Source organism: Lontra canadensis, unplaced genomic scaffold (genome assembly GCF_010015895.1).
Source record: "Lontra canadensis isolate GAN:19392208 unplaced genomic scaffold, GSC_riverotter_1.0 scaffold24, whole genome shotgun sequence".
Taxonomy (NCBI): domain Eukaryota; kingdom Metazoa; phylum Chordata; class Mammalia; order Carnivora; family Mustelidae; genus Lontra; species Lontra canadensis.
The window spans coordinates 4,050,653-4,077,858 of NW_022631018.1; the positions used below are offsets into that span (position 1 = coordinate 4,050,653).

General features: G+C 41.3%; 1 protein-coding gene and 1 long non-coding RNA gene across 3 annotated transcripts in view; both read right to left on the minus strand.

Annotated features, from left to right (window-relative positions):
• Positions 1–18,571: 18,571 nt before the first annotated feature.
• Positions 18,572–20,649, minus strand: LOC116870879. The gene is made up of 3 exons (XR_004383308.1): positions 20,432–20,649; positions 19,414–19,481; positions 18,572–18,855 (listed from the first exon to the last, which is right to left on the minus strand). It is a non-coding gene; the product is annotated as an uncharacterized LOC116870879 (long non-coding RNA).
• A 2,982-nt stretch (positions 20,650–23,631) lies between these two features.
• TSEN15 (tRNA splicing endonuclease subunit 15) overlaps positions 23,632–27,206 on the minus strand; it is a 34,968-nt gene continuing 31,393 nt past the window's right edge. For both annotated transcript variants that reach the window (XM_032862651.1, XM_032862653.1), the window contains exons 4-5: positions 25,628–25,769; positions 23,632–25,120 (exon numbers count right to left, since the gene is read on the minus strand). In XM_032862651.1, the coding sequence (XP_032718542.1) occupies positions 25,100–25,120; positions 25,628–25,769 (163 nt within the window). In that variant the 3' untranslated portion in view covers positions 23,632–25,099. The remainder of the gene's footprint in view (positions 25,121–25,627; positions 25,770–27,206) is intronic.

Below are 27,206 nucleotides of genomic sequence, written 5' to 3' on the forward strand. Positions count from 1 at the left end.
AGGGGGGTGGGGAAGAAGGCTCCCTGCTGAGCAGAGAACCCGATGCGGGGCAGAGATCGTGACCTGAGGCAAAAGCAAAGGCTTAACTCACTGAGCCACCCAGGGGCCCCTCTCTCTTTTTTAAAGATTTAACTCATTTATTGGACGGCAAGAGAGCACAAGCAGGAGGAAGGCAGAGGGGGAGGGAGAAGCAGACTCTCCACTGAGCAGGGAGCTTGATATGGGGCTGGATCCCAGGACCCTGGGATCATGTCCCGAGCTGAAGGCAGACGCTTAACCAACTGAGCCACCCAGGCACCCCTGCCTTTTCTCCTCTTCTTCTATTCCACTGTTCTGCCCATCTCCCAAGGACAGTTATGGGCCCCTCCCTCCTGATAAACCTCCATGTTCATTTCTGCTCTCTGACTTTGCCCTCTCTACCATGTCTAATCCATGTTCTAACACTGAACCTGGAGCGTCTTATATCACACTCTTTCTTACTGGTGAATGTGTGACAGTGTTTTTCTCCAAAGAGATTATAAATCCCATTACAGCTGAGAATTCTGACTAACTTCATCTGAGTCACTTATACCAGGAAGCATCCCTTGATCAACCTCCCCAGCAGACATGGTCTCCCTGGTACTGACCTCAAAAGCACCCCACTTACCATATTATAATGTTCTCATAATTTCTTATAATTTCTGATTTCATTGTTGCCTCTCTTTACGAGCAACAAGCTCCAGGAAGACCGGGCTGTGCCTCTCTTGCTCCCTCTTTTTTTTTTTTTTCCTCTTACTCACTCTTATATTCCTAGTATTGTATCCCTGGATACAAAACCTGTCAGGGGGTAGATAATTCATAAATATTTTTTGAAGAAGTAGGTTTTCCACTAATATAATTGGTGGAACAAGGAAGCCTGTTGATTTAGACACTGAACATATTGGGCATCTACTCTGGGTACTCAGGATGTAAAAACAAGATTTCAGTCACCTGATCTCTGGACTGAGCAAGTCTGAGTGAGCATCTTTACTACCATTACCTGGGGTGCCCAAATATGTACAAAATAGCCACACAATATAATAAAGCCAGATCCCATCAGTGAAGCCCAGTGAGTTAATGGGATGAAAGGAGAAAACCAAAGGCATGTATTTCTGAAGGGGTATGAGTGGTTTCCGGAAGACTTCCTGCTCTTGCTGGCCCTTCCTCCCCAAATGGCCTTTATATAAGATCTACTACTGACCCCAATTCATACGAAAATCTTATAGCAATCCTTTAACTGAGCTTTAACTAGTGGCTAGTAGATCTCTCTCCTGCCCTTCAGCTCCCTGTTCCTTGTGAGCAGTACATTTGTGTAGGCATAAGCTAGGACACCTTTCTGGAAACTTATTTTTGGAATGACACAAACTGAACAGCATTCCAACGTGTCCATAACAGATTTTGGCCACCAGCTTAAAAAATTCAAAGCTGCATGCTAATTCACTATAATGTTCAAACCATATCGTAGTATGTATTTAATCTTATCCATCTTAATATCATCCTATATAATAAGACATCACATCGTCATTGCTTTTCTTAAGTCAGTGCACTTCTCACGGGTTTAAGGCAAGGTCAATCCATTCCCCAATCTTCTGAAAAACAAGGGAAACAATGAATTTGGTGTTGATTAGTTGTATCTTATAAATATTAAAAGAAACTCTGGTAGACCAATCTCTGAACTCCTTCTGGCAAGAGGGGTTGGACTCATGGAATGGAGGCAGCCATTCATGTAGGATATTTTCTCAAGCTGGTGATTTTCTTTCTTCCCTCCTCCCTTCTTCCCTCGCTCCCTTCCTTCCCTCTTCTCTTCCTTCCTTCCCTTCTCTCTATCCTCCCTTCCTCTCTTCCTTCCTTTCCTTTCTTCCTTCCTTCCTTCCATGCTCCTTTTCTTGGCTAAATGATTGCATAGTACTGTTCAAAATGAGAAAGGTTCTTCCATTCAGGTTTTCACCTACGGAGGCTACCTTCCTAGTGCCCAAACTAAACTTGCCTGCAATCTACACTATCATCACCAGCTGCCTTCATCCATACATCAAAAAGATTGATTCTCTCAAAAACAACTTGCCGACTTCTTCTTTTTCATCATTACATCTTCCCTCCCACTAATGCTCCTCTCTTTTTCTTCCCTACTGGAAGGTCACTCCATATCCTTTGGTACTCTCTTCAAAGACTTGTTCCACGTTCTGTCCTCCTCTGTGGTCATGTGTTAGGAATGAATTCTCTGCTCTCCCACTAAATGGGAGATCTTTGAAGGCAGGATCTGTGTCTCATTTGCCTTAGCATAACCACTGCCTTTAAAAGGGTCTGGAAACCGGCGAGTGTTGAGTAAATGTTTGGACTTGATGAAGACATTGAATCAACATTGAATCAAAGAACAAATACTTAGTGTCTGGGAGATACAAAGAGCAGTGAGTTTAATGACCCACATTTTAGCACTTCATTCATCTGTGACGGAGGAATAAATGGCAAGAAATCATCTAGGCAACAACATCATTGCCTGTGAAGCCAGGGTTGATGGAGAGGCAGTACCAGTAAAGGACAATAGAAGTTTCAGTCGCGCCTTACGTAGTCTCTGAGGACAGTTGGACAACACTGATTTGAAGAGAAACTTGAGGGGAAAAAACAGACAAAAGAATCATTTCAACTGCTTTCAATTAAGCCAACATTACCCCCTTCCCATTTATCAGAAGCCACATTTTCCCCCTCTTTCTACACCATTGAGAGCTCTGACCAATGATCCCAGATGGTTCTGCTTTCCCCAACAGATTTCAGTACCATCTCCAGCACATTAATGTGGATTGAAAATGAAAACAAAAAGAACTGCAATTGCTTGGGAGGCCTCCTCTTCCCCCTCCCCCATCTGCTCCTAGGAGGTCTGAGGCCCAGAAGCCCGCCTGGAGGGGGCCTGACAGGGGTATCCCCAAGGAATGCAAACAACATTCAGAAGACAGAATCAGAGTTTCAGTGAAAGAATGGAGTTTGGGGAGGTCTCCCTCCCTGATGTGCCCATGAGTCAGTTAGCTAGCTGTATTTTGAAAAGGCCATTATTAGTTAAGGCCTACTTGAAGTAAAATCTGTCTTGGATTGTAAACTTAACTCCAAAATTCTTAACACCGACCAGCCTGGCCTGCTTCCTGACGGCCCAGCCTAAACTACAGAGAGGACAGAGCAGACACAATTACCTTATTTTATTAGCGCCCCTCGGTGCCCGGTCCCCGTCTCTGGCACCAGGCCATCCCAGACATTCCCTTAGCTCATCCTCAGGATGCAGACATTTGCCTGATGGATAAGTAGTTGCCATAAGCACATTAAGCTCCTCAGAGGAAAGATGCAGTCATATTATTTGACACAAGTTATTATGCCTTCTACACAGAAACAGGATTGGAAAACTTCAGTGCCTTCTTTCTGATGTCCTCGATTTCTCCTCAGAAGCTTCAAGTGGATTTTCAGACTGTTTGGTTGCAGGATTTCCAGATTCTCTTTCTCTTCTAGCAAGGCAGGTATTCTTCCTCGAGGCCATAATAATGCCAAGAGCTGCACTGAATGACTCTCGCCCTTGTGTCAGGTTCTACAGGAAAGCCCTTTCTGTGAGTTGCCTCTGTATTAGTCTCCTACGGTTTCCATAACAAAAGCCACAGCCTGGGTGGCTTAAGCAACAGAAACCAATTTTCTGACAGTTTTGGCAGCCAGAAGTCTAAGACTAAGATGCCAGAAAATCTGGTTTCCTGTGAGGCTTCTCTTCCTGGCTTGCTGTGTCCTCACAAGGCTTTTCCTCTGTGCACAGAAAGAGAAAGAGACCTCTGTTGTCTCTTTCTTTTTTTGTAAAGACACCAGTCCTAGTGGGTTAAGGCCTCACCATACAACCTCGTGTTAATGGGATTATCTCCTTCTAGGCCCTGACTTTGAATACAGTCATGTTGGGGGTTAGATCTTCAGCATATGAATTTTGGATGGGGGGGTACACAATTCAGTTCATAACCACCTCACTGAATCTTTACTCCAAGCTCAGGAAGTCAGGGGGCATTCTCTACCTTTATTACTGAGTAAACCGAGAGTCCAAAGTCCACTGCCGAGAAGTATGTTGGTGATGGTGGTGTTTCTTTTCTTATAGAAGGAGAAGTGGTGCTACAGAAAGTTCATTGGTATGAATGCAGGGTCGCTAATAAAAAAGTGAGAAAGGAAGCAGCAGGCAAAAAAAGAGAGCAGAGGACTGGATTCATGGCAGTTCTACTCAGTCGGGTCCCTGTGCTGAGCTCTGAGGACCCAGACAAGGAGACGTGGTCACGGTCTTCCTGGAGCTCACAGTCTCAGCAGCAGTGAAGGGAGTCTTCCTTTGCAGGCCCTGATCTGCATAAAACTAGGAAACAAGAAAATGTCCCTTTGGACCCCTCTCTGAGAGAGCCTTCTGGGTCACCCTCGGTGTTGCTCCCCTTTGTGTCCATCTGCCACACGGTAGCTAGCACCACAGATTACCTAGGCTCTTCACTGGTGGTGACTCATTTCTCATGGTTTGTCCTTTCCTTTCACCCTTATCCAGAACTTTTTTTTCCTTCCATTAAAACATCTTTGTTCTGAGTCCCATTCCCTAGAGGCAAGTCTCTCAGCTAGGAGAGGAAAGGAACGTCAGAGCTCATTTGTTAATTCCCCTGGGTAGTGTACTGACATTTTACTGATGGCCTCTGGGGAACTGGGGACTTACAGCTCACATCTCAGGCACCATGGCAGGAAGCACAGCGGGGACTTTTTGAGGGTTTGCAGGTCTGTCTGTAGATATCAAACGCAGTGAGTGGGACACCATCCATCCATCTTGGGCTTTTCACGAATGAGGCTGTTCCTGCTACTGCACAGAACTGTCCTGAAGGGCGTGTCACAGACCCTGTCAGTGCTTCACTCATATGGTTTAGACCTCACATTTCAGAATGAGGAAGGCCATGCCGCTTCTGGTTGCCAGCCAAGGACATCCCTGGGAGTAACCTTCAATCAATGATTCTCCAGAGATGGAGTATAAATACCTCAGCTCCCTCATCCCTGGGGTGGGATCATTCTGAGGCATGTGTTGTATACTGTGACCTCACATTTCCCTGCGGAGTCTCAGTCACTCACTGTGGGAAATTGCATGCTCACATACCTATTACTGGCTGCCTTCCCTTCTCTGGTTTACTTCTCCACTACCAAATGGCAGATGGTGTTTCCTGTGTTTCACAGATCGCTACTTGCACTAAAATCCTTTTGTTATTGTCGGCTTTTGGAGAGACCCGAACAGACACAGGAGTGCAGCTGGACAGTGAGCAGAACTGGCTCTCATCATGCCATGTGGCTGGCTGCCCTCCACTCTTCCCCCCTCTGCATGGCTATAGAAAGAGGGTGAAAAGCCCACAGAGCTAGTCTGCCTGTGGAGATGCTGGGAGAGGACAGTCCCAGATTACAGTGTTTCCTTAACCTTGGACCCTAATTCTCTCAGTAGAATCTTAACTCTAGGGTTGGTTTTGCTGGGGAATGTACAGGGCCCTGGGAATTAATCTGTTTCAATAGAATGCATGGAATTTGTAGTCAGAAATGCCTTGATTGGATTCTAGCTCTACCACATATACTCTATGTGGCTAAACTTCTCTGCACCTTAGTATCCTCATCCATAAAATAGGATAATAATTACTCTCTCAAAGGGCTGTTCCAAGAATGACAGTCATAGCTAAAAAGGTTCCAAGAGGCTTACATGAAGTTAAGGTAACTCAAAATAAACTTAGGAGGGTGTATCACAGATCCCTTATCTAAAACCCTTGGAGCCTGATGAGTTTTGGAATTCAGAATTCAGATTTAATAAAAATAACAGGGTACATGTAACATTACGGCCAAACCCCCATCAGGGGCTGAAGGAGTTCCCTAGACTCAATATTTCTGTGCCAAAAATATAAAGATCGATATTGTGTGATAACACAACTGCAGATAAAGGTTATGTCCCAGAGAAGTTAAGCAACTTGCTCAAGATTACACACTAGGATTCAAACCCCAAGGACTAGTGCCAGAGTCCCTGCTCTAACTGCTACACAGCGCTGCCTCTGGTAATGAAACCCTCTACCACAATGAATGAAGGTAATAAGGGACTTGTATCTGATTCACAAGAAAGGTGAGAGCTGCTTTTCATTAATAGCATAAATAAATTTATATAGATTATTTCTCCCAGAAACAAAATTAAAGATGCGATCATATTTAAAACATTAATACTATAAAATATCAGCCTACAAAAAATAATAGCTACCATTTCTTGAAAATGTACTGAATAATTTACATATATTCATTTCCTTTAACCCCCATAAGAACCATAGAGACAGGTTTTATTAGTATCACCCATTTTCCAGATGAGGTTGAGTAGCTTACCCAAGGTTACCCTAAAATAAGTGGGGGGCAGGAGACCCAATCTGGGTCTGCTGATGCCTGGGCCCCTTCCAGGACATCACCCTGCCTCCAGTGGGCAGGTATATGCTGCTGACAATCACTGTGTGGTCTGCCCAAGGTCACAGGAGAGCCAGCGTCCCAAGCATCGACTACCTTGGACTTGCTACCTTGGAAGGTCTTTCAGTGATTGACTTCTGCTTTGGAAAGTGCCACAGTTCAATATGTCTTTCTGCTGCCCACTCTCGCCACTCTGAGAAAAGAACAGTACTGAGTGTTCACTAGAAGATGCAAGGGAATTGATTGGAAAGAAAATTTTATCTTATTCCAGTCCTGTCCACAGTGTTGTACCATTCTATATTTAGATAAATGCTCTGCACCACCAAAGACAATAAAAACAAGCTGAAAGGGTACTAGGCTCATGCCGGGAAACAATAAGAAATTGAAAGTTCTCATTCTTTGCCCAGAGAATGACTATTTTAAAAAAACAAGAGACAATAAAAACAAACAATCTCTGCAAACACTGTGCTTTAAGGTCTAGGGCATCTCGTACTCTGGGGGCAATTGAAGAAGGAGGAGGACAGCAAGGTCCTCTTGTGCCTTTACAAAAATGAGGCTCTACGAGGGGAATCTATTCAAGTCTCAGTCCAGACTACTTGTAAAGAAAGTAAGAAAATCAGTAGAGAAGTCATGGGCCAGCTGAAGGGACCCCTCTATGCTAGTACCCCACAAACCAAATATGAGCCCTCAAATTTCAAAAAGATGAAAGTGAGTTTGAAAGATAACTGAGATTCATTCATTCATGGGTCTGAGGGCTTGGTGGATAACCAAGGTCCATGCTCCCCCTTCCCCTTAAGAACCCTATCCCGAGCTACTCCTAGAAGGTTGTAATTCTTCCATCATTTAAAGGAACATGTTTCAATCATTAACTGTCTTTACCACAGTTATTTGTGCATATCTTCTACTTCTACTACTACTACTACTACTACTACTACTTCTACTACTACTACTACTACTTCTACTACTACTACTACTACTACTACTACTACTACTACTACTTCTACTACTACTTCTCCTTCTTCTTTTAGTAAATTACAAACTCATTGAGGGTAGAGAACAATCCCGAGTTATTTTATAATCTCTATGGAAACTAACATGGCATTTATTAAACAGATTTTTTAAGTGGACCTCTGTTGCTCAAAGCCTTTTTCAGGCTTATCTTCTACTAGTTGGGGGTCAATAAGTAGTTTTCTTTTCTGGTCCCATGAAGAATCACATTTCTGGACTCTTATCTAGTCTCCTTCATTTCTATTTTCATACAAACCAAATCTTGCCTGAGCATATCTCTGTCTTGTTATACTTTGCTGAACACAATAAGCAACAACCAGCCTCTGGGGACAAAAAGCTTCTCCGGCACTTGGCCTACTTTTAAATTATTACCAGCAACAGATTCGCTAAATGCTTTGCCATCACTTCTATGGGTCTCTACCTTCCCAGCCTCAATACTCAGACACTCAGTGTCTGAGGCACCCACCACCTAACTGCGGGCAATGCAACATATTTTAGGTTTCTCTTGCATTAACCCCTCACCTCAAAGTGCCAATTTCTAAATTCACTAGAGTAATTAACATGAGCTGATATAATAAATAAACTCTGGGATCAGGGACCTAACACTAAATAAGCTTGTTTCTTCCAATGCAGGTGTTGCTGGTGTCAGAGATGGTGGAGAGACACCCCTTCTTCTAAAATTCTTACCCCACGAGTGACACACTGCAGTCACGTTCCATGGTTTCCATGTTACAAGTACACACTTAGATGCAAGAACAGGCTGGTGGCTGTTATTGCCACCAGAGTCTAATAACCATCATAGCTAGAATATATTCTGCATCTTCATTTTGTAAATGATATATTTTAATTATCTCATATACTCAAGAACCCTAAAAAGTAGGAATTAACATAAATTTTAAAAGTACATAAATATAAATATCAATCACTTAAGCCTCACTAACTATACACACACACACACACACACACACACACATAGTTATATATATTGACCTCATTGATTAAATATATATATATATATATATATATATATATATATTTATATATACAGGGGCTCAGAGAGGATAAATAGCTTGCTCAAAGTCACATAGTGAATGGCAGGTGAAATGCAAACACAGACTTGTATGACTTCCAAGCCCTTTTCCCTTTTTTTGTATCAGGTAACAAGATATACACAGATCTGCTTTGAGACTGATCAGTGGAAAGGATTAGGGTCAATGACTCAACCTGAACTTTGAAAAGTAAGCATTTGGCCAGCCAGACAGGAATTAAGACTGGAGAATGGCATTCCAGGTTGAAGGAATAACATGTGCAAAGGTCCTGGGGTCTGAATGAAAATGGTATATCTATGGAAGACTTATCTTAAAAATAATTATGGTGTTTAGATGGCATTTACCCAAGGGTCCTAGAAATACCCAAATCATGTCATGTTCTAAACCTTAGTAACCCCTCTCCGAAATGCCACTGAGGGAGCTATCCACCTACAGAATAATGGTAAAGGCAAGCAAAGTAAGTGTCCTATTCTCAGTCAAAGTTGGGCTCTTACACCATTTATCTGTCCACCTATTGATACAGACTACTTGTAAGCTGGGCTAGAGTGCTGCATAAGGCTGAAAGCTCAGAGCAGGAACACTTTTGCTCCCTGTAAGCCCAAACCCAACTTCAAGATTTCAGCACACCTCATCTGCCAAAATTGGAGATAGAAATGCTTGATGATTCAAGGTGGGACCCAAAGGTTGGCTGGCCATGTCCCAAGCAGAAAGGCCCTGCCTTTCTCCCCAGTTATGCCACAGGGAAGCAGAAAGGAGAACTAGGTCTAGTAACTGTTTCTGCCGCACAGGTGAAAAGGTACAGGAAAGCATCAGAGAGAACGATACCCTTTGTACATAACCCTTTTGTTTAAATCAACTCTATTAAGGTATAATTTACATAAAATAGTATATACTTGTTTTAAGTGTAAGTTTGGTGAGTTTTGAAACTATAACTGCACATGTAACCTCCACCACAATCAAGATCGAAATCACTTCTGTCACCCACCATTCCCCCCAAATTCCTTCATGCTTTTTTTGTATTCCATGCCTACAACCCCAAGCTCTAAGCAATCATGGATATATTTTCTGTCACCATAGATTAGATTTGCCTCTTGTAGGGTTTCATATAAATTGAATCATATAGTATGAATTCTTTGGGCTCTGACTTTTGTTCAATACAATGTTTTATGTGTCATTCATGTTCTTGTGTATATCATACTTTTTGTTCCTTTTTAATGCTGAGTACTATTCTTTTGTATGGATACACTACTGTTCATTTATCTATTCACCTACTGATGAACATTTAAGCTGTTTCCAGGTTTTGGTTATTAAGAATAAAGCTTCTATGAATACTTGTGTCTAAGTCTTTGTGTACACAATGTGTACCATCTTTCAATGAACAGTCCATGATCTTTTAATGGACCTATAGGCAAATAAGGTCTAGTGTCCTAGAATCTCACCAATCTACAGCAACTCTGTCCATAGGCAGGAAAGAGGGAGAAAGAATAAGGGAGTGTGATGAGAGCATCACTTCTCTTCTACAAACTTAAGGCACACAGCACCACAATATCCATGGGTAATGCATAATAAATCCATTTATCCCATGTATTTGTCTCCCATTTTCCCTCACTAGTTTTCTTTTTATATTTTCTTTCTTTTTTTAAAAAGATCTTATTTATTTATTTGAGAGAGAGAGAGAGATCACAAGTAGGCAGAGAGGCAGGCAGAAAGAGAGGGGGAAGCTGGCTCCCCGCTGAGCAGAGAACCCGATGCAGGGCTCGATCCCAGGACCCTGAGACCATTACCTGAGCCGAAGGCAGATGTCCAACCCACTGAGCCACCCAGGTGCCCCTCTTCTTATATTTTCTATTTTACGTCCTTCTTCAATTTTTTAAAAAGAAATGTTTAGTTTTGAGCACTGGAAAGAGTAACTTTTTTTTCATCATAAGACCTAATACTCTCACGAATGACTCTGATGTTTCATTTTATTATTAAATACAGATCGCTTTAAATTATCTTCCAGTTTATTGGAAGAGTCATCAGCAAAATATGGCCAATTGCATCTTTAACTACCCCTGTCTCATCCCAGTTCTGAGGCCTGAATCTGCCAGGGGAATATGTCATTTTCCATATGGTCTGCCATTTTAGGTCTCGGAAGAATGAAGTGTCTCAATGCCTCCGTAGCTCTGTCTACCTTCCAAATGTGAAATTAATCAACAAATAGGGTCTGACCCACTGTAGAAAGGGAATGAAAGCAAAGAAGCAAACAAACAGAAACAATCCATACAAAAAATGGTGGTTACAGTAGGAAACATAAGTAGAAAAATACAAGAAAGCATGATATATTATGATATAAATAAAGCATTTAGACCAATGTCAAAAACTGGTGGCCTGTGGGCTGGGAGTCCGCAGACATATTTTGTTTGGTTTGCTGTGTTTAAATAAAATTTATCCAATATTTAAAAGTCAGAAAACGTCACAAGAAAATTCACACGCACACAAAGATCAGACTACCTGGCAATTAGACTCTTGTTGCCATTCACAAAAATCTCCTGGAGCGGAGTGGCAGCTGGTCCCTTTGGCTGAGCCCGTTGTGCGCTCTCTGCATTCTCTTTGCTCCCCTAGAGGACCTGTTGTTTGGTCCCTGCGGGCCTTCCAGTTTGCAACCCCTGCGCTAAGGCATCATTTCTAGTAATAAAGAAGAAGTGGTTGGACACACTTCACTCGTAGGATAGGTTCTATCAGTCAGAGGTGGAGACAACCACATTCCAGGACAGAAATTCTTAACTCCCAGACATTCTCTTCCTCTATTCCTCCTCAGAACACAACACAGTATTCAGGCAGAGGGGCTCCTGCCTTCCTCTAAGATGACCACTCCGTGTTGTTCCCATAGCGTCTTTCTGGCTCCCAAGAAACTAGGTCATGGGGCTAGGAAAGCAGGCCTCCCAGACAGGTGCCCACTGCTCAGAGGACTATACCCGATGTGGTTCTGCTCCTTCCTCCTCAGCTAATTCTGTCTCCACAATGAGCAAGGAGAGACCGGAACTCTCCAAAGTGCTCTGCAGTTTCCTAGTGATGTTACATAGAAGGAAGAAGCTCTGTAATGATTCTGCTTGAAGTGGGTTTTTCTCTGCTAAGCTCCATATTTACCCGTTGAGTTGACTGTGAGACATCTCTCTCTCTCTCCTGCACAATTACCTCAAACAAAACTTTTCCAAATCTACACATGTCATCTTCTCCTGCCATCTTCCCAGGACAAAATATGTTGTGTCCTGTATTTCCTTTTTATATCCTGTCAATCACCCAAACCTTAGAAGCACTCTAAGCTTCTCTCTCTTTTGACCACCTACTTCCCCACATCCAAGTGATCAGTGAACCAAGTACAAACCACCTCCTTGCTATCTATCTTATTTACATCTTCTCTTCTCCAATATCACTGTAACCAGCTTTGTTCAAACTCTCACACAGAATACTCCAGTAGTCTCATGGAACTAGAGGGCACTATGCTTAGCAAAGTAAGTCAATCAGAGAAAGACAATTATCATATGATCTCCCTGATATGAGGAAGTTGAGAGGCAACGTGGGGAGTTTGGGGAGGTAGGAAAGGAATAAATGAAACAAGATGGGATCGGGAGGGAGACAAACCATAAGAGACTCTTAATGTCACAAAACAAACTGAGGGTTGCTGGGGGGAGGAGGGGAGGGAGAGGGTGGTTGGGTTCTGGACACTGGGGAAGGTATGCGCTATGGTGAGTGCTGTGAAATGTGTAAACCTGGCGATTCACAGATCTGTACCCCCTGGGGCTAATAATACATTATATGTTAATAAAAAAATTTAAAAAAGGAATATTCCAATAGTCTCTTAGGCCAGTCATGCTTGCTCATTCCTCCAGGTCCTAAGCACAGGCAGTCAGAGTGACTTCTGAAATAGATGGAAGTCTGATCATATCACTGTTCAGCTTAAGCCCTTTTATTGGGCCCACTATTTGCATATTGGGTTGTGCCCAAGGTTCTTTCTCAGTGGCCTGATATGGTGACCACTAGCCACATGTTGCTACTGACCAGTTGGAACAGTGTCAATCCAAGGTGCTATAAATTTAAAGTGTTATAAGTTTAAAATGCACATCAGATTCCAGATGGTTAGTATAGAGAAAAAAGAATATAAAATATCTCATTAATAACTTTCACATTGAGTATATGTGAAATGAGAATATTTTGCATATATTAGGCTAATGATATATTATTAAAATTAATTATACCTGTTTATTTTACATCTTTCAGTGTGGTTACTAGAAAACTTAAGGTTACACTGTGGCTTACATTATGTTCCAGATATTTTGCCCAGCACATCCCCCTATGCTTCATCTTTTCCACCCTGTACTCTGCTAAACATCAGGCATGGTAGATGACTAACAAAGCAGGCCACAGTATTCTATAATCTTACACAGTTCAGTTCCTGTGAAAATTAGAATGTCCTTGAACTATCACATCCCATTCTACCTGCAGTGGTTTACAAATATATCCACATAAAGAAGATGTGGTGTGTATATACACAATGGAATACTATGCAGCCATCAAGAGAAATGAAATCTTGCCATTTGCAACGCCATGGATGGAACGTGAGGGTGTTATGCTGAGCGAAATAAGTCAATCAGAGAAAGACAATTATCATGTGATCTCTCTGATATGAGGAATTTGAGAGGCAGGGTGGGGGGTCGTGGAGGGTAGGGGAAAAAAAATGAAACAAGATGGGATAGGGAGGAAGACAAACCGCAAGAGACACTTAATCCCATGAAACAAACTGATGGCTGCTGGGGGTGGAGTACGGGGATAAGGATAGGGTGGCTGGGTTATGGACATTGGGGAGGGTATGTGCTATGGTGAGTGCTGTGAAATGTGTAAGCCTGATGATTCACAGACCTGTCGGCCTGAAGCAAATAATAAATGATATGTCAAATAAATAAATAAATAAATAAATAAATAAATAAAGTTGCCCAAGTTCCTTAGCTGAGAGGAAGAAAGCATGATTTTAACCCTGCTTAAAAAATAAATAAATAAAAATTAAAAAAAATATATATCCACAGTCTCCTTTCAGAAGGTAGACTCTAAATTTCCTCCCCTGCAGTATGGACTGTACTTAGTGACATGTGTCTACGAATGAATAGAAGAAAGCTGAAGTGTCGTATATGTCATAAAAGACTCTCTCTCTCCTCCACTCTCTCTCTCCCTCTCCTTCTTTCTCTCTCTCTGTCTCTGTTTTGTATCACTCACTCAGTGAAGCCAGTTGCCACATCATAGAGAAAATCAAATAGGCATATGGAGGGTTCTACACAACAGGGTACTGAGGCCTCCTGCCAACTATCTTGGATGCCCAGCCAGCCCCAGTCAAGCCTTCCGATGACTACAGTTTCAGCCAATGTCTTCAAGATGACTTCATGAGAAATCCTGAGCCAGAGCCACCCAGCTAAGCAGGACCCAAATTTCTAAATCACAGAAACTGTAATATAATAAATGTTATGCGTTTTAAGTAGATGAGTTGTGGAATAATTTGTTACACAGCAATAAACAACTAGTATATTACTCGTGCCCCACATCCCCTCCCCATTCCCACATTAGAACAGGAAAATAAGAGAGAAGTTGCTAAAAGCCCAAACTTATATTTCACCTATTTAAATATCAAGATTTGGTTTAAAATCATCCCCTCTAGGAAGCCTTTCCTAAGAAAACCCTGGCCAATTCTCATATGTCTATACTTATTTTTTTTTAAGATTTATTTATTTGACAGAGAGAGATCACAAGTAGGCAGAGAGGTAGGTAGAGAGAGAGAGAGGAGGAAGCAAGCAGGCTCCCTGCTGAGCAGAGAGCCCGATGCGGGGCTCTATCCCAGGACCCTGAGATCATGACCTGAGCTGAAGGCAGAGGCTTAACCCACTGAGCCACCCAGGTGCCCTATACTTATTTTTTTTAATTTCGGAAATTTTGTGCACATTTTGAACTCAGGGTCTTAAGTAAAGACATATGATAGTTTGTAAATTAACTTCTTAAAAATAATTTTTGCAATATTCTAAAGAGAATTTGCATTAACTAAAATGTGACCTCACTGAGAAAGACACTATATTTTAAATATCCATCTTTGCATACATATTTTATATAGAAAAGGTTATTTTGCATATGCAGTTTTTTATCCTCTTTTTCTCATGCAGTGACCTCATCTCTCAGTTCTATGACCTCCTCACTTTAGCTACTGACTCCATGATCAAGCTCTAGTTTGAATCCTTACTACTCAAAGCGTGGTTCATGGAACCAGCCACACTGGCCACACCTGAGAGCTTATTAGAAATGCAGAATCTAGGGGTCCTGAATGGCTTAGTCGGTTAACTGTCTGCCTTCTGCTCAGGTCATGATCTCAGTGTCCTGGGATTAAGCCCTGCGTCAGGGTCACTGCTTCTCCAGGGAAGGCCCCCGCAGGCCAGGGGGCCCTGCTTCTCCCTCTGCCTGCTGCTCCCCTGCTTATGTTCTTCCTCTCTTTCTCAAAAATAAATAAATAAAATCTTAAAAAAAAAAAAGAAGAAGAAGAAATGCAGAATCTAAGATGCCACTCATCATGCTTTCACTTCAGGACATTTGCACACGCCGTTCCCTTTCCCTGTGAGGCTAACCCTCCAGTTATTTGCATGTCTCACTCCTTCACTGCATTCTGGTCTCTGCTCCAATGTCATCTACAGAAAAAAGCCATTCCTGACCAGCCTACCTGGAGCTGCATTCTTGTGGCACCCAGTTCCCCTACCCTGCTTTATTTTCTTCAAGTATAATCATTATTTGACATTATTTTATATGTATTCATTTTCTTAATTTCCTTCCACAAATAATTTTGGAACCCCACTATGTGTCAGGCCATGTTCTAAGCTCTGGGAATACAGAAGAGAACAAAATAAAGCCCCATACATCCTCCACTCTAATGGAAGCATGCTATACAGATATAAGTTGTTACTTACTATTTCATGTTTCTTTATTCATTCCTTCACGAAGAGGCCCAATCCTCACCATCAACGGAAGGCTCCACTCCAGCTCCCATGACTTAAACCCACCCTGAACAGTCAGCTTCTATTTAGAGGGAATTTTTCAATGTGCTTTTGTGCTCTGTTGAGCTAAGTTTAACTCGGTTGTTTTTCCTCCCCATGAATTGTCCCAATACAGCTTCCTGCAGTGGAAATTTCCCCTGCTTAATGTGAGCCTCCAACTACATAGCTGATCTTATTCTTGTGCAATTTATCTGAATTCAAAGGGTTTCCCAAAATGGGACCAAAAAAATCTTACCATCATCACCATCATCATCATCCCCACCACCAGCAGCTACAGCAGCAGCAGCAGCAGGGTTAGGCCTGATAACATTTCAAAGGGCAGAGTTAATCTTCGGCGTGCTCTCACTTCATCTGGCACCTTCTTCCTACCCTCTTGCACATGTAGGTTCCATTTCTCAGAGGCCTGGCTCTCAGCTGGTCATCGTGCATTTCCTCCCAAGGTGGTAGTGTGCCCCTCAGTAGGAAGGGCTTGGAGACTGCCAAGGGAAGGGAACCTGGGTAGCTTCTCATGCACCAGGCTCCACTTATCCCCCACAAGCATTTCAGTGTGTGAGGAAAATACAACCTAGAAGGACATATTCTGTCCATCATTTTCCAGGGGAGAAATTGAGGCTCAAGGACATTATATAACTCTTCTTCATCACCCTGGATGGTCTAAAGTCAAAGCTCTGCATTCCAATCCTCCTGAACCTCAAAAATTCAAAGGAGTGTGTTTCTGATGATGGAATATCCACGCCCAGGAGGGAAGGAGTTTTTTCAAAACCAGGTAGAGGTGTAAGGGGTTCATGAAAAGGGAGGCCCACCGAAATGCAGAGACAGACTATCTCGGGGAGTGCCTGCACCGACTCCTTCATTTTGCAGAAGTGGAGTGGCAAGGCCCCATGTGGGTGAATTATATGCATTTAAACTTAAAGAATTAAGATGAGAATCTACAGTCTAGGAGAAGCACACCTACATGATTATATGTATAGGAACCACATTTTCTAATAGGGGATAAGAGAAGAGGTGACCAATTTTCGCCCACAGTAGCCTCATTTGTAGTCATCAACAGAGGTATAAACACCTTTTATAGTTGAGTAGGAAATTACCATTTCTAAGAAGAATTTCTAAATTTACAGTGTTCACATGTCTTTGTTCCCCTCCAAAATTGTTAGATAAATAAAAATGAACAGCTTTAGCATAGAACAGAATGTGTAATAAGATATTAAGTAAGCTTTTGGGGCAGATATACTTTTGTTTAGAAATCCCTGCCTTGATTTCTCAAAATTACTAAGGCAAAGGATCAAAATATAACAGATCTCATAGCATAAGCATGTTTACAAGAGCATACAGCATGGGATGAGGTCTCTCTGGTGGCCCAAGGAACTTAGGGCTCCTCTTTCTATATGGGGTTAACAGGACAGAGAGGCAGCCCATCTGTGTCTTGTCCTGCAAATGACAGGAATAGGATGGGGTGAGAAGGAGTTTGTCTCTGAACATCTGAATGCTAGCAAATAAAACATTTATTGAACTCCTACTCTGTGCCCAGTACTGTAGTACTGATAGGTAGGATGCAGTTTGATGGGTAACATAAGATGTACACTCAGAAAATTAAATAGTTCTTGTGAGTAACTATGCATGTTAATGATAATTAACACCTTCTGTTTGTGAATGTTGCAGGATAATATTTTGATATATTAAATGATGTGTTTTCCCTTCTCGGTAATTCTTGTTACCTGTGAACTGTTTCCCATACAGGACTTCTCGGCCCGCTGCCTCAGGGATGGGATCACACTACAGAACAACAGAGGCAAATTCTTGTCTTTTGAATTTCAAAACCCGAGATCTTGGCAAAAACAATATGTTTGGAAGAAAACTAGATCTGGAAATGGTTATAGTTCTTCTAACCCTAAGGTAAGGTAAAACTAGGGGGAAATTGCGGGAAGAGGGGTGAACAAAAGCAGAAGAGCTAGACGACTGAATGGGTCACTAAACAGAGACCCGTGTTCTGTTCCCTGCACCCTGTCCTGTCGGGCTGAGTTCCAGGCCCCAGGCCCTTAGGGTCACTTACCCTGCATTTGGGGAAGACAGGAGAGAAGAAAGCCTGGCTGAGGAGGTGTGTCTAGGTGAAGAGGACCCAAGAAAGCCTGAAAATTACCCCACATGCCCACGGAGTTCAGGGACAGAACCAAGTAGTTCCCAAGTGCCCGAGAGGAATATCTAAGAGAAACAGAGCCAGAAGACCTTGTGGCCAGGGACTGGGAGGGCACACTGGTGATCCGCGCAGAGCACGGTCACTGCGGCATGACGCTCTGTTCAGCAGACTCCAGCGAGGACTGATGAGAACCCTGAGGACTGGTATCTACCCCCCAACTTTCTCTCCCTATCCCATGCCCATGCACCCTGATAGCCCCCTAGATCTCTACAAATACTTCAGGTTCGTGATCCCACTAGATAATTCTCCATCCCAGAAAAGAAGCCCCCTGGGATCTTTCTCACAAACCCAACCCCATCCATGTATCCACGTTTAACTAGCTTCCTTCAGAAATAGTCTCACAGGGCTCAACTACACCCCCTACACTGTAGGCACAGATGCTTTTTTTTTTTTTTTCATTCTTAGGAAGTAAAAAAAAGACCAGGCAACATATTCTGTGCAACAACCCGCAAGGCATCAGAAAAGAAGAGTAGGTTTACAGTGATCCTAGGTTCCTGATACATACAGTATCTCTCTTCTTAGCTCAGATGCTAAATCCAGAATCTGAGCAGAAAAGTGGGGAAAAGTTTGTCTTCCAAGTTTTCCTCTCCTCACCAGCCTCCTAAGTTGGCCCTTTTCCCACTTCGGTTGTGCCTAGCGCCATAGCCTTCTTGCAATGTCCTCCATCTTCCCAGTGTAACCTGACACTCATTCACATTAAAGTCAAAGGACTCAGAACAGCTTGAGGTTCAATGCTTCCTTTTCCCCTGCCCCCTCAGTTTTCATAGCTAATCAGCTATTAAACCTACCTCCTTGCTATTTCTCCTCTCCTTCCTGTTATCTGAAAATGCTGTTCTCTATTTGTTCTCCTTGGTCCAGGAACATGGCGGAATTGTACCTCCTCTCCTTGAAGTTGATCAGGGCCAGCCATATGGCTTGTTTTGGCCAATAGAAGGTGGGCGGGGCTGACATATGTTGCATTTGGAGGAAGTATTTAGTTGGGACACCACCACACTTTTTTCTTCCTGCCATTGGACCTGACCACATTCCAGATGACAGAGGCTCTGTTGACTTGATTCCCAGAGTAAGGACTCCAAGTCTATGTACGATGGATTTGTAATGTGAGGAAGAAATAAACATTTGTTAAACTAATTCACTGGTTATTACTGCATGTCATCAAGAGGACATGACCACAGGTTGACCCAAGAGCTGGACCAGGTAATCAGAGGCTCCTCACCTTTTCCCCTATCCTTGGCACATACACTCTGCCCCCCCCATTCCCACAGTGGGAGCCATCTCAAGGATGCAACCTTGAGATAGCAACATGTTGTTGAAACCATCTGAACGGCAGATGTGACTGAATCTAGTTAAGGCCTCTGTATAAACTCCTAAGATTTTGGCAAGGTGGATGGGGAGACCTACTCATCTTGTGGCCACCCAAGATAAACCTTGTATATAAGTTTCCTTGCTTATTAAAACTGCCAATCTGGAGTGGTCTGCCTCTTTTGTTTTCTCCCTGTCCTCTGCGTATAGGGCCAGTTTCAGATTTCATCCAGGGAAATTCTTGGGTTGTGAACCAACAGCATCATAATCCAGCGCATCCTGACTAATACACCTGGGCTACTGGTGGGGTCCAGGGGTCCTGGTTACTTCTCACCTGAGCTCTAACATGCGCTACTCAAAGGGTGGTCTGCACAGGGTATCAATCCACAAAATACTGCTGCTCTGCAATGAAGTAAGTACAGAAATTGAGAATAGACATTTAGAAATTCTTATAATAATTTATCAGATTAATTTTATCGACTGAGTCTAATAATAAAATATTTGAGCTTATAGTCTCTTCAAATCTTAGTATGGTGCCTTACCCAATGGTGTACTATAAAACTGTCAGTCAAACTAAATTGGACCAAACCTTCGTGATTAAGAAATAGAATTATGGTAGGAGTTCAAGCAACAGAAAGCAAAACTAGGGCATATTTAGGGTGTAAGACCCTTTCTCGTCGCATGTGAAACCGTCATTCAAAAGTTCCTGGAGGGGCACTTGGGTGGCTCAGTCATTAAGTGTCTGCCTTCAGCTCAGGTCGTCATCTTAGGGACCTGGGACAGAGACCCACGTCAGGCTCCCTGCTCAGTGGGAAGTGTGCTTCTCCCTCTCCCACTTCCCCCACTTGTGTTCCTTCTCTTGCTGTCTCTCTCTGCCAAATAAATAAATGAAATCTTTAAAAAATAATAAATTAAAAGAAATAAAAATTCCTAGAGTCTACTCTTTGTGTGAGCACACTTAGCTCCAACAAGCAGAGAACCTTCCTGAGCTCTTTCTCTTTCTCACTTAACACTAAATCTAATTTTAAGTTTGCTGATATAAAAGCATGGACATGAAACTATTTGGTCTTTGGAATAAAACTTTGTAAATATATTGACGATGAATATGGTTTTCCAAATTATCCACAGACAGCATGACATTTTGACACATTTGTTCAAGAGAACAAGAAGTTAATCTAACTGATCCCTAAATCACTTCCCAACTCCCTCTAGGACTAACTGGAGCTCCTTTTCTCTTCCCAAAGGCTCTTTGACGTTAGTATATTTCTCTGCACCATATGTAGTATGGTATCCTGAAAAGAACAGTGAGCTAGGTACTGGGAGAGCTGGGTCTAGCCCTCATTCCCACTCACCTGCTACCACACAAAGCCATTGCTTAACGACTAATGCACTAATTTCTCCATCTGTTAAATGAGAATAGTAAGTTAATAACAAGTCCACGATATCAGCTCTACTGTGCAAATCAAAATAAAGAGTACTGAAGCACTTGGTCATAAATAGAGGCCTACACAATGGTAGCTCAGCATTCACATATAACACTGCCTTGAAATGCTCTCGAATTATCTCGCACACATAGTTTTTCTCCTCTCTAGCCAGATAATAAGTTCCAAGAGGTGCGTTGTGCACTTTTTGTATGGTATCCAATCTTCAGCCCCTTAGGACAAATAATATACATTCCATGACTGTCTGAAAACAGTTTAATTTACCAAAAGTTGTTGAACCCCTTCACCACTAAGTAAAATGTATGAACTTTCATAAACATACACTGCATGACAAGTGTTCCTCACTCACCTGTCATCCTGACAACCTTTTAGAGTTCTGGTTAAGGAGAGTTGTAATTGCTTATCTGAGTTCCTTGAGGGCACACGTCATATCTCATTAACCTTCGTATTCACATTTACCTTTGTCATGCAAGCATAGAGGAGGAGCCCAGCAACGTCTGCAGATAATTAATAAATGCATGAAGCGAACTTTACTTAAATACTTCCTCCTATTACCTCCTTTCAGTCTCCCTGAAACCTAAAGAGCCAATCTTTGTTTGATTTTGGTTAAGTTGGTTTTTAATTTTGCAGAATCATCTAAGCATTTTATGAGTACACCTCCCCGGGAAGTCACATGATTCTTCTCTTCTCTTTCCTTCGTGAGCACAAGCAGTTCTTACTCAAAGATCATTAAAAGGATTAGACTGCAGGAGTGAGAGTGGTAAGGACCAGAACAGCTATTGGTCTGAAAGAAAGGAAAATGGTACTAATTGTTCAGATACAGCGCCATCCTGCACATTAAACATAAATACAGTGCCTGAATAAAGAGCTTCTATAGAGATCTCCAGGCTCTGGCAGGAACACTGGGCTGCACCAGTAAAAGGCCTCCTGCTAGGGCTGCGGTGGAAAATGTGACCTCAGAGAGGAATTCAGCACAGAAAGGCTCAGAAAAAGATGACACACCATGAAGTTTTGGTTAAGTCATCTGGTTTCAGGCATATAAAAGTTTCAGTTAAAAAATAATGCAGATTACATGAACTTTGTCAGAGATTGCTATTCTCAGTAGAGCTTAGAATGCCGAAGTGCCTCTGCCCTCGTGTTCTTCACAAGAGATCGATACCTTTTAGGAACACATTCATCTAGAAAGGCCTGGAGGCCTGGGAAGCAAAATAGGTTAGTCTGGATTCCTCACACCTAGGTCATTCAGTGTTCCACTGAGCCCTCCCAGCACAGAGGGGCACTGACTAGGACTCCAAAAAGCAAAGGCAAAGACCACACTAAAGAGAAGTCAACAACATCCTTCCCCTCCTCCTGCTCCCACCCAGAGAGGGCCCCTCTTATGGGAAAAGTCTGTGTTTATGATGGCTGCAATCTATGACTTTCACCACCGGTATGTAGCCAGTTCAGTGTTTCAGAGCTGGGGTCTCTTGCTGGGGGACAGGAATTCTGAAGTTTATTTAATAAGTTAGGCTTTTGCAAGGAAAAAAAAAAATGGAATGCATCATTTTATATGCTTAGGAACAAAAGCACAGTTTAGAAAAAAACACGCATCCCACCAACCTTTGCCCCAAACAAGTTTTTGTTTTTTAAATAGAGATCTACATTTTGAACAGAGCAGGAATCAAGCCGCATATTTAATGTCCGTGCAGTATAATTTTAGAGGCATGCCAGAAAGGAAAAGGGGGGGTTGCAAGCACATAAAACTTATTTATATTTTTATTTATGCCTATTTCCCACAGATTGAAGATAACGTTGAAGAGCACCGCTTCTCAAGCTAACCCACTCCTAGAGTCTGAAAATTCGGTGCTTATCTAGCACTGCCCTCTGGTGTCCACATGGATCACTTTAGATTGCCCTGAGGCTAAGAGTAAAAGCTACTGTTAATTAACAAGTCTTCAGTCTGCATTCATTCGTTCACTAAACATTTACTGAGAGCCTAGTGTGTGTGGGTTTGTGGTATGTGGTGGGAGACACAGATGTTAAAAGGACTTGGTTCCTTGCTGTGTTTTTAAGCAGCCCAGAGCCTAACAAGAGACAAAATTAACTGCAATTACACAGTGACTTGATCACACAAGACAAATCACTTTACCTAGTGAAATGAGACAGTCAACAGCTGGGTTGTCTCCCTTTCCAAACTGTTCCAGACCGTTATTCATATTAGCAGGTATCTGGCTGGCTTTGGGCAGAACAGCTATGGTGAGGTACGCAGGGAATATTCTGAAACACAGAAGACTTCCCAGGACATACAATGAGACTGAGGCCCAATTTTAAGTATTTCTGTGGGAATCCTCTTTTCGAGTCAACTCCAGAAGATACTTCAGGTCTTGTAGTTGCCTAGGGACTCATTGGTTACCAGGTCGGATATACAAATCTAACATTCATTAAGCCTTACATTTCTTTCTGAGAATGCAGACAGACTGCAGAATGTTTTTCTCACACCGGGATGAAAAGCCTCAAAAGGAATCAAATGGCAGAGACCCCAAGAATTGATCATAAACCGTTTTAAGATCCTTAGATTTGCAAAGTGCCAACCAGAGTCACAGAAACATACATCGTTCTGAATGGGTACATCTTCAGACCTTCTGGGAAAGCAGAGGGAATCTGAAGGAATTGCCAAGATACTCCATCAAGAATAAATGTGAAATTCAAATATCATCAAAGGAAAGGAGTCAGGAACTACTACAGACCAAGAATGATACTTTACGCCATTTTATGTTTCCACTTTTTGCCGTTTTTCCATTCTTGTTGTTGTTGTCTTCTAGAGTAGGTAGCCGTGACTTGCTTCTAACCAAGAGAATAGGATGTACTTGACTACATATTATGATTACGAGATTCATCTTGCTGAAACTGCCACCCTTGCTGGCTTTGAAGAAGCAACCAGATGTGCTGGCCAGGCCCATATAGCAAAGAGTTGAGGGTGGCCTCTTGCCAACAGCCCCCTAGAAATAGACCATCAGTCCAACAGCCCACAGGGAACAGATAGCTGCAAACCACAAGGGAGGAACCATCACCCTTGCCCAGACAAGCCTCAGAGGAGATTAGCTTGAATGCAGCCTTACAAAGAACCCAACTTCGAGATATTAAATGGGTGTTGTAAGTTACTAACTTTGGGTAATATTATGCAATGACAGATAGCTAATACAGATCTCAAGATTTTTTTTTATTTTAAAACATTATTAAAAAAGTAATACAAATAAAGAAAAAATATAATACTAAAGAAAGATGAAGTCACCCATTTATTGCTCTGCCACCCTATTATAGGAACAGTAATTTACTTTGTCACCCTTTTATTATATGCTTGGTGTGTTACTGACAGCCATGACCTTACCCATTCATATGCCATTCATAGCTTGCTTTTCTAATTAAATATTTTCTCATGTTTTTCATTTATTATTAATTTTAATGAGTATATAATATACCATTCATTGGCTATCTATCTGTTTATTAACCATTTCCTTTACCAGGGGTTGGCACATTATGGCCACGCATTTGTAAATGAAGTTTTACTAGAACACAGCCATGTCTATTTATTTACATATTGTCTATGGTTGTTTTTGTACTATAAACGCACATTGGAGAAGTTTTAAGAGAGACTATATGGTTTGCAAAGACTAAAATCTTTCTTTTCTGCCCTTTGCAGAAAGTTTGCTGACCCCTTCCTAAAACTTTTAAGGGATCTATTATTTTGGCCATTATAATTAATGCCACTTAGAATATCTCTGTGCATATAATTTTTATACTTTAGGCAACATAATTGGGAGGTATTGGGAGTAACTCCACAAAAGTGGAGTAACTGAGTCTATTTAATAAAGATGTCTTTAAGTCTGACACCGTCTCTTACTATCTTTCTTATAATATTCTAACTCTGATATAATAAGGGTGGTGGTAATAAGAATGGAAAGCAAGGCCTACTACTTCCTTTTTTAGGTAGGAAGTAATTAATCAGTAGCACCTCTCTGGTCCCTATGAATCTAGCATGTATGTAACTTTATACTCTGGATAAGCATACCTTTCTTCTGATTTAAAGTCAACACTAAATGCCACATAAAAACCAATGGAAAGAAAACGGTTACTTTCTATTGGGGATTTAAAAGCAGACTGAGCAAACTCTCCAGTTGTCCATATGTCCAAGAAATGCCATCGCGGGCTACCTGTAGTGGCCAAAAGGCACTGAGAGAGTTGAATTAGAGAAAGGTGACAGTCTCAACAATGTGTTAGCAGAGACAGCAAGGAATAATGAGGCAGCTATGAGTGGGGGATGAGAGAAAAACGTATGTGTTCCACCTCTCTGAACACATCCTAAGCACCAACTTGCATATAATTGTAATTAAACTGTGTCCAGGTAAAAAAGTTCTAGAGCAACTACCCTATACTTATGAACAAAAAAATTCTTCTATCTGGGAAAGTTTTATTCTTCAAAAAGAAAAACTTATGGAATGGGACCAGCTAAGTCAACCATAACTATCTCTGAGATAAAAGATGAACCAGGCTGATGGATCTCAAATCCAATCCCACAGTGAGCATCAGGGAGTACAGGTGTCATCTTCTAAGGGAAATATTCTGCAACATTAAAAAAAAAAAAAAAAAAAAAAAAGATCAGGATGGACTTTGCCCCCAATATATAAGGTATTTTAAAAGCAAAATCAGAAAGATATTTAATGTAATTATCCCAAATACACCAACAAAGTATATAAGAAAATCATACATAACACATTTATTTCATTAAAAGGTTTCTGTCAAAACGTCAACCAATTTAACATTTTCTAAAGAAGTGTTCTTTTGGCTAAAGCTATTATAAGCCTTTACATCCCACCTCAGTTAATTATCAAATAATATCATGACTTTATGAAGTACTCTGGGAGACTAAGAGTCTAATTATTTTTGTGGAAACTAGGAACGTATTACTTTAAACAAAACAGCCAAATTTCTGAGGTGTGAAAATCAGGTCATTATTTTCTCAAATTTTCATATTGCAAAGGAAGCTAAATGGCTTGATTCACATTTAAAATCATGTCATTATTTTCCTCTTTTTTTCCCACTGTTTACTGACAGTTGCTCAAAACTGACCTGAGGGTCTGGCAGCATAAATCCATCAGTAAGTTTATAATAGACTATTGTGGAATCGGACTCCACTATGGCCAAAGTAAAAGACATTGGCAAATCTGGATCGCCTTGCAATTTTCGAGATGCCTTCAAAATCTCCCTTATCCTGAAAAACAAACAAACAAACAAACAAACAAACACAGTATATTTAGGATTCATAGTCACTCAATCAATAATAAGATCAAACGCTGTAAAATCCTGGGGAAGAGGTACACAATAACATTTATCCATAATACTAAGGAAATGTCTGAAGGCTCAAATATAAAGCTCTAAAGTTGTCTCATGTAGAAAATCCTGCAAATAAGAGCCATTTACTGACTTTCAGTCCTCGTTTGGATTTACCCATCTCTCCTGAGAATCACACATGAAAGAAGCAGACTATATTCAGGAACCTACAGAATGGGGCACTAACAATATCCAGTCTACCTATGGCCCACAGATACTGGGCATTCATCTTCCAACTTGGTAGCATATCGTGGAACAACATGATATTGGGGTTTGCTTTTTAAAAAAATACATAATAAACATTTCCATGTTTCCAAATGGTGTCCATCACTACCACTTTAAATGGCTATACGTTATCTATTGACTCAAAATTTACCCAATCGTTCCCCGATCCTTATAAAGTTCTTTCAGGCCTCTTGTGGGGAGAAGGTACTAATAAAGATGTGATGATGATCTTTCTATAGGTAATTGTTTCTGTTTGGCCTTTCGAAGATCAGACTTATTAGATATGAATATAGACATTTTTATGGTTCTCAGTATGAATCTGATACTTAATAAAAGCTAAGAGAAAAATGTAGAGAGAAAACTTTTTTTCTTGTTAAGTTGTCTATCGAGCATCAATGTTATAAAGGCTTTCAGTTTGCTTGCTATGGAAAATAATTTAGTATCTCCTATATGCTTCCAAGTGCTATTAGCTTTTGTTTACCACAAACTAAAAATCCTTATTACCTATTCTACAAAGCCTGTGTTCAACAATTCAGTAAAGTGTAACCTTCAGAGGAGCTTTCTTAAAAAGACAAATAAAAAATGATCAGTTGGTTTTGTTGTTGTTGTTGTTGTTGTTTTCCATTAAACTAACCAGTTCTCCAGAAATTGGAAAAAGATTTACTGGCATATTCACATGCTATAACTGAATACATAAATAACTCAATACTCTTCTTTTCTTTAGCAAATGTGTAATTTATCCCCTGAAGTTCTATTTCCCGTCACTTAGTAAAAATTCTATGGTCACTCTTCACCCATCCTATTAGCTATTGAATTTATAAAGAATCTAAAAAGAAAAATCTCTGCTTTGAAGTATTCTTACCATAATAATTACAATGCTTTAAAAAAAAATCTGTAGCAGAGACTGGAGATTTCAGTGATTTAAAAGCACCAATAAACTTCTGGATAAGCTGAAATTAAATTATTCTTGCTAAATCATCACTTAATCACTTTATAATATGTCGTACAGTGATAACTAGTTTGTTAAAACAGTTACAAAAGGCCGCTTACTTACTACTTTTCATTTAAGTTTACACAGACCTGTAATGATTTA